The sequence below is a fragment of the Populus euphratica genome, unplaced genomic scaffold, assembly GCF_000495115.2.
Source record: "Populus euphratica unplaced genomic scaffold, PopEup_1.0 scaffold444.1, whole genome shotgun sequence".
NCBI classification, from domain to species: Eukaryota; Viridiplantae; Streptophyta; class Magnoliopsida; order Malpighiales; family Salicaceae; genus Populus; species Populus euphratica.
The window spans coordinates 11161-23110 of NW_011500328.1; the positions used below are offsets into that span (position 1 = coordinate 11161).

Below are 11950 nucleotides of genomic sequence, written 5' to 3' on the forward strand. Positions count from 1 at the left end.
CTTCGGACTTAATTGCTTAGGTTAGGGAGGCTACGAAACCAAACTTATCTACATTTTTATTATTATCATTTTTTTCTTTTTCTTTTCTTTTTTTTTTCTTTTTTTTTTAATTATATACAATCCTTTTCCCTTAGTTGTTACCTTTAACAAAAGAACATAAATAATGTAATAATCCAATATGCAACCCACAATCATATGTTAAAGTGTGTGTGTGTAAATTAAGGTTTAAGAATACATGTTAAATAAGTATATGAGCAGAATTGAATACATGTTAAATCAGTATATGAGCATAATTAAGTGATAACAATGCGAGAGTTTGTAAACCTGAATATTTCAAGAAGTATTATAATAGACCTTGTTAAGAATGGTTACTAAGATGCGTCTCAAGAGGCACTTTAACAAAAGAGCTCCTTTACTCTACCATCCTAGTAACAACAATTATGCGCATGCTTTATGAAATGAAAAACAATTTTTTTTTATCAACTACTACCCTCTCCCCCCAACCAAAACGAGACATTGTCCTCAATGTTTAAAGGTAGAAAGATAGAGTATAGAAGATATCACCTGAAATAACGAACACTAACAAACCTGAAATACACGGAAACAAATAAAAGTAACAACAAAACATAATAATAAAACCAAAAGACACAAGTTTTTACTAACAAAAATTCAAATCGCAGTTGTGATTGTGGCTCACATCTTCCCTTGGTTTTACGTCCAAGAATGGCTTAAACGCCCTCTATGGGTCGGGGATAAGCTTCCCATCCAGTTTTCTTAAAAACTAGCAAACAGGGTTTTTTTAGTCAGATTCCCAAGACTATGCCAAGCATGTTCTTTATGAAAATGGGTTCTTAAGTCATGAATTGCACGATGCTTATCTTGACGATGATGAGACTTAAGAGTCAATAGAAGATTATCTAAAGACTCTTTGTGTTTTGAAATAAATCCCATCTTTTGACAATTTTCACAGGTTTTGCGGAATGCATGTGATTCCTTGAATATGGTGGGCCAATAAAATCCGCTTTGTAAGATTTCTACAATCCTTTTTTTTTACGAGAAATAATACCCACGTGCCTTAAAGTGATAAAATTTAATGAAATTACTTACCTCATTGTCGAGAATATATTTTTGAAATATTTGATCAGGACAATCATTGAATAAGTAGGGGTCATCCCAATAAAAATTTTGCACATTGCTCAAAAACTTTCTTTTATCTTTGGTACTCCAGTGAGCTGGTAAAAATCCTAAAGTAAGAAAATAGATATTTTTAGCAAACCAAGGCATTGAACTAAGAGAAAGTAGAGAAATAGATATATTATTATCATCGATTGATGTGATGTCGGGTGTCGAATCTGTTGTCACTTTTGATAAAAGATCCGCATCAACATTTTCGGTGCGTTAAGGAGTTATTGATACTTCAAGTGCAAAATGATGATATAAAACCATGATAAAAATGCACTTTTAAGTACTAATCACATTGCATACATCAAACTACTAACAGCACTGGCATAAAGTATTCTGGACATTTTCTCCTTTTCTTCTAGAGTTTTGGGACACATATCACAACTCAGACTCAAACTTTTATCAACAGGGGTGTCCATTGGTTTGCTATCTTGCATGTGATAGCGCTCTAACATCTTTTTAATGTAAATCTCTTGAGTTAAACCCAAAAGCCTTTTAGCTCGATCTCTTATGATTTTCACACCAAGTACATAGCTGGCCTCACCCATGTCTTTCATTTCAAAGTTTGATGATAACCATTTTTTAGTAGTATCGATCATCTCTTTGCTATTTCCAGCTATTAAGTTGTCGTCAACATATAAGGATAATATTATAAAACTATTGTTAGAATGTTTTAAATACACATAATGATCTTCTTCCATCATTGTAAAATCATCCTTAAGGATAGCTTGATGAAATTTAACATTTCATTATCTAGAGGCTTGCTTAAGACCATATATGGATCTTTTAAGCTTGCAAACTTTGCGCTCTTGTCCTTTAGTCTCGAATCCTAAAGACTAATCCATATAGATATCCTCATTTAGTTCTCCATTGAGAAATGCAGTTCTAACATCTATTTGATATAACTCTAGATCCATATGTGCGACTATAGCTAAAATAAGGCAAACTAAAGTAATCCTCACAACTGGTGAGAATGTATCTTCATATTCAATTCTCTCTTCTTGTGTTAGCCTTTCGCTACTAGTCGAGCTTTATAATATTCTATTGACCTGTCTGCCTTACATTTAATTTTAAAAACCCATTTATTTTCAATAGATCTTCGTTTTGACAGTAAGTCAACCAAGTCCCAAACTTGATTAATTTTAATTAACTCTATTTTTTCTTCCATAGCTTTAATCCATTCACTTGCTTTAAAACCAGATAGAGCATAACTGAATGTTTTAGGTTCTTTATCATCTTGTGGAGCAATCATGAATGCTTCCCCCTCAATCTCAAATCGACGACGAGGAATTAGTTCATGAATGCTTCTTCGAGGTTGAGATTGCTCATGATCTTGCTCCATGAGAGTAGGAATAGATAAAATATCACTCCCACTATTTTTAGGAGGATTAAAAGTTTCATTTAAGTCCTCTACTGAATGGCTTGTTGCACTATAATCTAGATTTTTCATTTCATATAATTAAAAATCTTTTTCAACCTCAATTGTCTTTGAAAAAACCTTTTCTAAGAATACAACATCACGCGATTCAATCTTCGTCACTCTTCCATCAGCTTTTTTACCAATAAATACAAATCTTTTCTAATATTCAGAATATCGTATAAAGATACACTTCTTCCTTTTAGGACCAAATTTCCCATATTCATGAGAAGTATTGTGAATATAAGTTGCGCATCCCCATGAATGGAAATAACCTAGATTAGGTTTAACACCATTCCATAGTTCATATGGGGTGGATGAGACAGATTTAGAGGGTACACGATTAAGTATGTAAGCAGCAGTTAACAATGCATCTCCCCAAAAGGAAATTGGTAAATTAGCTTGCGCCATCATTAACCTAACCATGTCAAATAGGGTTCTATTCCTTCTTTCTGCTACACCATTTTGTTGTGGAGTATAAGGAATAGTCAGTTATCTAGTTATACCATTTTCATCATAAAAGTTTTTAAATTGTTCAGACAGATATTCACATTCTCGATCAATTCTTAAAGCTTTAATCTTGGCACTTAGTCTATTGTCCACCAAATTGGTGTATCGAATGAAGCAATCAAATGCTTCAGACTTATGTGAGATCAAATAAATATGATCAAACCGTGTGAAATCATCCATAAATATGATGAAATAATTTCCTTCATGTCTTGCTCTCACATTCATTGGACCATAAATATCTGGATGAATAAGTTGTAATGGACTATTAGCTCTTTTAGCTTTGCCAAATGGTAATTTAGTTGCTTTTCTAGCAAGGCAATGCTCACAAATGAGCAATTCCTCTTTATAAAGTGATCCTAAAAGACCAGCAATTGCTAATCTATGTAATCGATCTTGCCCAATGTGTCATAATCTAGCATGCCAAGTTATGATATTACTATCATTAATAGTGCTAGAATTTTAAACAACATAAATTGAAGCATCATAATTAATAGATACATTAACGGTGTCTAACACCATAAAACCATTTAATACAAAACCAGAACCATAAAAAATATTATTCAGATGTATTTTTACACAACAACCAACAAACGTAATTTTAAAGCCCAATTAGAGTAAAGTAAGAACAGACACAAGATTCCATCGAACTTTTGGAGCGTAGAGCACATTATGAAGATCAAGTGTGTGACCACCTCGCATATCCAGTTTGTAGGTACCGATCTGAAGCACAGCAACGAAAGCATTATTCCCCATGTATATGTATCTATTTCCCTTTGGAATTTGACAGAATTCCATAAAAGTTGTTCGATCCCTTATTATGTGGTTAGTTGCTCTTGAGTCTGTGGTCCAAAAAGGAACAAATTCAGCAAGCATTAAACAAATGCTAATGTATAAGTTAGAGGGATGATTGTGGTTAAACATTACCTTTGGCTCAGTGCAATTACAAGTAAAATGACCAGGTTTACCACAGTTGAAACAATTCATATTCTTGTCTTTCCTACTTCGCATTTCCTACGCTTGAACCTATGTCCACTATTACTTGTTTATATTCCTCTCTTGTCATATTGAGGAACTTTAGCCTTATCCTTTTTATATTTAGAGCCATATGTTCCACGCATCTTTATCTCAGATATAAAAGCCTCGTTTATAAGCTTTTCAACGTGAAGTCGATCTTCTTCAAGGTCGACATAACAAGTAACATCATCAAATGTCTTGATGTTGTCATTGTGGGTAAGGTTAACACACATGTGTTCCCAATTACTTGGCAAAGAGCGAATAACTGCTTGGACTTGTTGTTCATCAGTCATCACATGCCCAGCACCCTTTAATTCATTAATCATGTCAGAGATGACTGTAAGATGCTACCTCATTGTTTGATTTTGGTGTTTTTTATAACCATCGAATTTAAGGGTTACTGACAAAGTCTGGTGGTAGAGGTTCCTCCATACTGAATCTTTATTGCGTCCCAAACAAATTGAGTTAAACAATGCCTTTCAAAATACAGCATTATATTATTTCTCATGTTGCTCAACATCAAAATACGAGCTATATGATCCTTGCGTTTATAGGTTTGATATGCTTCTATATCAAGCCTATACTGAGCAATGTTTCCTTGCTCAGGTTCAGCCATTGGTTATGTGATTGTTTCCAGCATTTCTTGCTCTTCTAAGAGATACTCAATTTTACGATGCCAAACATCGTAATTTTTTTCACTTAGTTTGTCTCCATGGTTCAAATCAACAATAATACTCTTAGATGCAGCCATATTAAGCTCTATTGATAGCAATTACAAATATTAGTATCTAGTACAATTTAATTGACATATTTTGCCACTCTATTCCAAATTGAACAAATAATAATTTAACACATACAATAGAAATAAAAAGAATGTTGAACACTTAATCAATTTCTACTTGTATGGTCTAATTATTATTAAAAAATTAAACGAGTGCAAAATTATAATTATTAGTTTCAACTAATAACTCCTACTAATCAGGTTGCAGATATTATTATATATATGCATATAATGTAATTAAACTTAAATTACATAAATATTCAGTTCACAATTAAATAACCAATCATCTTTTTAAAAAAAAGTACAATATTAAGAATAATAAATTACAGAATTATTTTATATTTTAGGCATATAAGTAGAATCTCCAATTACGTCATCCACTTCATCAAAGTCATCTCTTCCAAGTTTATTTTGCTCAAACCATGGAATGAATTTAGCAACAGTATCTAAATGACCTGCGCTTCTTCTCGTGTGTTGTATATCCTTTTTGACATACGGACATTCCCTCTCAAGCAGCATTTCATCTGCGAGATTGTTGAAATCTAAGGATTCCAGCCTATATTCCAACGATAGTCGCACCGGTATCTATTCCTCAGGCAGAGAATCGAGAACGATTAACATTTGATGTTCTATGTAGAATTTATAAACACCACTTATAGCCAGTTTAATCATTCAATGATACATGTAACCAAAGTGCTCTCGAATTTTGTGAACAAGATTAAAGGCATAAACCAATAAATGATTAATTTATTATTGTCTATCCACTACAATAAAATATTCTAAAAGCACATAAATATTATAATTAATATTTAATTAAAGCATGTATCATCATATATGTTAAAAAAATACAGAAAGTAAGCAATTTATTTTAATAGTAAATAAATTGACACCGCTATTTGACAATTTATATTAATAAAAAAATATTAATTGTCTTAATATTATTCTTAATATTAGTATATATTAATAATTACTAATATATATTAATTTTCCACACATCTTTGAAAAGATATGTGCATATATATTAACTGTCATACGACAGTCAATATTTAATATGCACACATCTTTCAAAAGATGTGTTGATTTATTTTTTTTAATAATAATTATTAAATAATAGTTAATTAATTATCACAGTCCAATTGATTACTGTAATTACATTTAATTAAAAATAAAAATAAAAATAAAAATAAAAATTTTTAATTTCCATTTCCATCATCAATTCACACATAAATTGATAATAAAATTAATTATAGAAAAGATAAATTCATAACTAAAGTATTTCATAAAATTTTGTAAATTCAAAATTCTCAATGGAAATAATTTCTTTAATACAAAATTTACATTTATCATTCATATAATAATAGATATAGATATACTGCATAAAAACAATATTAAAAAACATGGCTCTAATATCAATGTAGATTAGAAAGAAAAACTTACTTATGAAAATTCATTTTTTTATTTTTGGATCAATTACTTCAATGCTACTTTAATTACTAGAACCAAAGTGATGTTCCACAGTACGAACGTCTTTGTAAATCTTGTTAAGTGAATGCAGAGAATCAAGATACGATAAGAGAATGAAAGAACTATGTTCTTTCAATAATGAAAAACTTATCCTTTCATATGGGTTATGTCCCTTTATATATGATTAATAATACTAATAATAAATCTTTCAACTAAAATTATATTTTTTTTATTTTTTAAATATATTTTGAACATAATTTTATTATATTTATAATTTTATTTTTATTTTTTAATCACACATATTACTATTTTGAAATTTTTATTAGCTTTTACAATCATGTAATATTTTTTTAATAAAAAATAATTTTAGTTAAAAACATTGTACTCATTAAAACAAACAATATATATTTCAATAGAAAAATTTTATCTCAATAAAAAATAAAACTTAAAATAATTGTATTTTCAGATCCAATAATAATAACAAATAATGCAATGAAAGTTAACACATTTTTTTCTAGGTTTGATTTTATAATAATTTTGTTTTTGTTTTTATTTTTTATTTTTTAAACTACATTGGTCAAGTGTCTTTTATATATATATATATATATATATATATATATTACTTGATCTTGATTCACACCAAGCAGATTGCAAAAATGTCGAGGGATAGTCCTGGTGATCAATAGCCTGTTGTCTGTTTTTTTTTTAGAAATAGTTTTCCAGGTTTGAGGCAAAACAGCCCCTGTAAAATTTATTTTGTGATATTATGACAAAATAAATTTTACAGGGTGTTTTAACTATTTAAAGTTAAATAATTAAAATCAACCCATCGTTAGATGAAATATAAGTTTTTTTTTTTAATAAAAATCAAACATAAGTGTAGAAATATAAGTCTTTTTTTCAATAAAAATCAAACATTAGTGTTTAATTGTGATGGAATTACTGTACTAATATTTTAAATAAATAAAAATCACTTGTTTAAAATCCCGGAGTGTTTTTGATTTAGACTCTATTTATTACTATGTTCATCTGTTTTTAGATTTGTTTTAGATTTAAATTAGTTTTTTTAATTATTTTGAATAATTTAGATATAAATATTTAAAAAATTATTTTAGATAATTAAAAAAATTATTTTAATATATTTTTAGAAAAGAGGAAAGTAAAATTAAATTAATTTTATATTTTTAATGTAATTGACAGCTTAACAACCCAAGACGCTGTCGTTTATCGAGCAAAGCCAGGGCAAGCTAGTAATTTAAACCAACTAGGGTTTTATATTCTAGTAGCAAAGCCTCAGTCCCTTCAAGTCGTCTCGTCTCAAACCGTAGCACCAGCAGCTCTGTGCAGAGAAACCTCAAAGTCTTATCTCTGCAAAAATGGGTAACTAATCTCTTTTCTTATGTACTTCTTTTTCCAACTTGGAGATGTTAATAATTCAAAAATTTGCACGGATTGATTAGGGATTTCTCGTGATTCTATGCACAAGAGGAGGGCGACTGGAGGAAAGAAGAAAGCCTGGAGAAAGAAGAGAAAGTAAGACGTTCTCTAACACTATCTTTTATAGCAAAAAACGGCACTTTTCTAAGTATTTTTTTCCGTTCTGATCCGTGGAAAAATCTCGGTGATCTTATATCAATGTGCACCAAGTGTTCGAAATTTTTTCTCTGTACTTTGTTTTTTAGATGTGCATGCGGGTTGAAATCCCGCTGATTGGGGTCAACTAGTGACTTGCCAGTGATTATTCCTAGTCTATCTTGCATCTTGTTTGCCTGATATTTTATGTATGAAGCCGTTTGTCCACTACTTCGGTAAAAGTCATCTAAGAAAGAAAAAGTTCTACAACCATTGCATATGACAGAAATTAGAGAAGCTTTGGGAGCCCATTGTATATGGTACTCCTAATATAAAAGAAACAGGATCTATATTTAAAACTATTATCTTGGACATTGGGAGTTCAGATAAAAAAGTTTTGAACAAATTTTCCACTTAATATAAAATCGGGATCAGAAATTTTTTTTAAAAAACAAACAGGCTCTGAACCTTTTTCTCAAGCTCGCTTTGCTGGTGTTTCTTTTTGCACTTTTTGTTTGGTCAAGAAAATGATGATTTTGTATCCTCTGTTATAATTATTTATTGGTCTTCAGAAAGGAACCATGCTGTTCTGGCCCTTCAATGAAAGGAAGCAGTTCATTTGATATTAATTTTTTTCCTGGTGGGTTCCTTTGAAAAATAAAGCTTTAAGCTTGATAAGGTTTGTGGTTTGTTGTTGCATCCTCTGTGTCAAAAGCAGGCATGTGTTCTGTGTAAATTATGAATTCAGACCAATTTAATTTGTAAAATTACAAATTGTGCAAGATGCTGTTTCATTTATATTTTTTGGTGTGCCTAATTGTATTCATGTTGTTTACCCTATGAAGGTATGAGCTCGGAAGGCAACCTGCAAACACTAAGCTCTCTAGCAACAAGACAGTGAGGAGGATTCGGGTTCGAGGAGGAAATGTGAAGTGGCGTGCTCTGAGACTTGATACTGGAAACTACTCATGGGGGAGTGAGGCTGTGACAAGAAAGACCAGGATTCTTGATGTGGTGTACAATGCATCTAACAATGAGTTGGTCCGTACTCAGACTTTGGTGAAGAGTGCCATTGTTCAGGTTGATGCTGCACCTTTCAAGCAGTGGTATCTCCAGCACTATGGTGTGGACATTGGTCGCAAGAAGAAAACTGCACCAGCTGCCAAGAAGGAAGGAGAGGTAGGATCTTTGCCATTAATACTATTTTATAGTATTGTTCTATGCTGGTTTTTTGTTTTGTGTGCAATGCTGCATGTATTGCTGTGGGCATGGGTAGTTAATTTTTCCTCTGTTGATTTTAAAACCTGGAACACAGTGCTAATCCCGCTTGTTGTTATTTTCACTCCATGATCTTATGAAATGGCTAAACTAACCCTCTATTTATTTTCATAAATTGAAGTTTTTGGCTAGCTAAATTTAAAATTGTATATCGATGGCATTGTTAATGAAGTTTATGTTTTTTTTTTTCCATGTGAATTGACATGTATTACAAAATGGAGTGTTACTCTTTTTTTCTTTCAAGTATAACTAAAGTCTCGTCATACAAATACTATTTCAATAAGATGTTATTAGCATCACTCATACTCATGTAGCATATTAATTACTTTTATTTGATTGAAATTGACTTTTCAAAAAAAAAATATGATGTTTAAATTATTATGAAATTTAAATGTAAAGAAACTACAAGATGGTTAGTTTGGTCACTTAACAAAATTTTGGAATGGGAATTGCGCCATCTGTGGTTTTTAATAGATTTTAATCCATTACAAGTTTTTCCACGCTGATGTGTTAGTTGCCACTTCTATTGGCTAGCTGTTCATGTGAGATTCTTATCTGGTGTGCAATTCAACAAGTTTTTGCTTCATGTCTAGAGTTGGATTTAGATGTTTTTAAATGCTTATCACTTCCATACATAAATGTGAGAGGGATCATAGTTAGGCTATTTGGAAACATGAAGAGGTGATGATGCTTGATGTTAATTGATTGCCCATATATGGAGATTTTAACTGCTTTGATAATTATTTTTCACTCATTCTGAAAATTTATATCTGATGCTTTTGTGCCTTTTGAGTGTATGAACATGACTTGTGCTACTGGTATGTTTTGCTGGTAATTTAAGTTTGAAATGTCCATAAACTTCTCTTATTGATTTATAGGATGGTGAGGCTGCTGTTGAGGAGGAGAAGAAGAGCAACCATGTCCAGAGAAAGCTGGAGAAGAGACAACAGACTCGCAAGCTTGACCCCCATATTGAAGAGCAATTTGGTAGTGGTCGTTTGCTGGCTTCTATTTCATCACGTCCTGGTCAGTGTGGGCGTGCTGATGGGTATGTCACTTCTGTTGTTCTTTTAGGCTTTTAGATATGGTTTGTATAAGACATTGCAAAATAATGTTAAGTTTCAAGTTTAATTTCTCATCTCATCTCATCATAATGAATGTCCTTTGGTTACAGATACATCTTGGAGGGCAAAGAATTGGAGTTCTACATGAAGAAGATACAAAGGAAGAAGGGCAAGGGAGCTGGGGCTGCCTAGAGTTTTGTTATTTGAATTTTCTTTTCACATCAGTTATCTATTTTCACCTTCTTTTACTTCATTTTGGATTTGCAACTTATGATGGGAAATTAAATTTCAAGCTAGACCTGTCATTTGAATTTTTAGTAGAATATTTGGTGTCGTGCACCCCGCATTAAGATTGTTGTGTGTTGAGTTGAATGATGATGGGCTTCTTAGCGGAATCCTGCTCCTGACCTGGTAACTAGTCTTCGTTTGCATTAGATTGATCCGAACCATTCAAATGCATGGTGCGATCCGCTTGAAAGCGTGCATTTGTTAAGCTATAGAATGGATTCTCTGATATTTTCTACAAAGCGGCGATATTTTTCAGAAACTGTATAAATTTTTTTGTAGATGGGACTTCCACAATAATTTGTAGTGTTGATCGATTAAGCCCAGCTTAGAATCATCTGCCATTGTGTTAGGGATTTGATGTAAGTTTTGTTTTAAACATGCATGCAAAACTCGCTGCTACCCTTAGTCACCTAGCCTAGAAAAACACCAAAATTGAAAGTGATTGCTGTAGAGATGGAATAAAAAAAATCCCACCAAGAAGTGTAGTCGATTCTGTTCAGGTAATTTACCGAAGTGAAGCGCTATAAGGTTCCAAGTTGTCTCGAAAATTTTTGCATTATTTTCAGATTTCATCTGCAGAAGCTATTTCCGAATAACATTTAGGTCATACTTTATTATTAATGCCATATTTATTTATTGAAAAATAGTTTGGTTTTTAAAAAAGTGTTTTAAAAAAAAATTAGATAAAAAATATTTTTTAAAAGTTGTAAAAAATTTAAAAATATTATTATTTATTAATTATATTAAATTTGATTTTTAAACTTTTGCTTGTTATATATATTTTGTTTTGAATATTTATTTTTTAATTTCATCTTTTAAAATTTATTTTTTATATTAGTTTTGGTTTTTATTTTTATAATTACTATTTGTTTTTTTTTTATTTTTTTTATTGAAATTTTTTATTTATTAAATTTAGTCTTTATTTTTTTAATTATTACTTATTTTATTTGAAATAATTTATGAAATGTTGATTATTATTATTTTAATTTTTTTATCTTTTATTTTTTAAAATTTTTTAGATTTGATCTATATTATTTTGATTATTATTTATTCTATTTAAGATAATTTATAAAATTATTTTTTTCAATTTCATTCTCTTTCAACTATTTAATTAGTAAGATTTGTTCTTTATTATTTTAATAAACTTGAAAAAAATAAAATATTAATAAGTTATTTTTCAACTTATTTTTTATGATATAATCAAATACTGGAAACTGTTTTTCAATTTATTTTTTATTATATTATTAAACATCAAAAAATAATTTATTTGTTAAAAAAAAATATTTTTTTAAAAAATATTTTTTAACAAATAAATACAACCTTAAATGTTGAACATTTTCTAGTTGCTGGACCTTCATCGAGTGTGGAGGTGGTTTTATA

At 30.3% G+C, this 11950-nt stretch overlaps 1 protein-coding gene across 1 annotated transcript; it reads left to right on the plus strand.

Annotated features, from left to right (window-relative positions):
- The first annotated feature begins 7638 nt into the window (after positions 1-7638).
- On the plus strand, positions 7639-10677 carry LOC105113677 (40S ribosomal protein S8-like). The gene is made up of 5 exons (XM_011009954.1): positions 7639-7748; positions 7829-7901; positions 8786-9119; positions 10097-10266; positions 10393-10677. Exons 1-5 carry the CDS (start codon positions 7745-7747, stop codon positions 10472-10474), a joined length of 663 nt encoding a protein of 220 aa, XP_011008256.1. The 5' UTR covers positions 7639-7744; the 3' UTR covers positions 10475-10677.
- Positions 10678-11950: the final 1273 nt, after the last annotated feature.

Excerpts from the sequence above, each read along its gene's own strand:
- LOC105113677 (XM_011009954.1), top strand. Across the intron at positions 7,902-8,785 it reads GCCTGGAGAAAGAAGAGAAA|GTATGAGCTCGGAAGGCAAC; the intron begins GTAAGACGTTCT and ends TACCCTATGAAG. Across the intron at positions 10,267-10,392 it reads CAGTGTGGGCGTGCTGATGG|ATACATCTTGGAGGGCAAAG; the intron begins GTATGTCACTTC and ends CTTTGGTTACAG.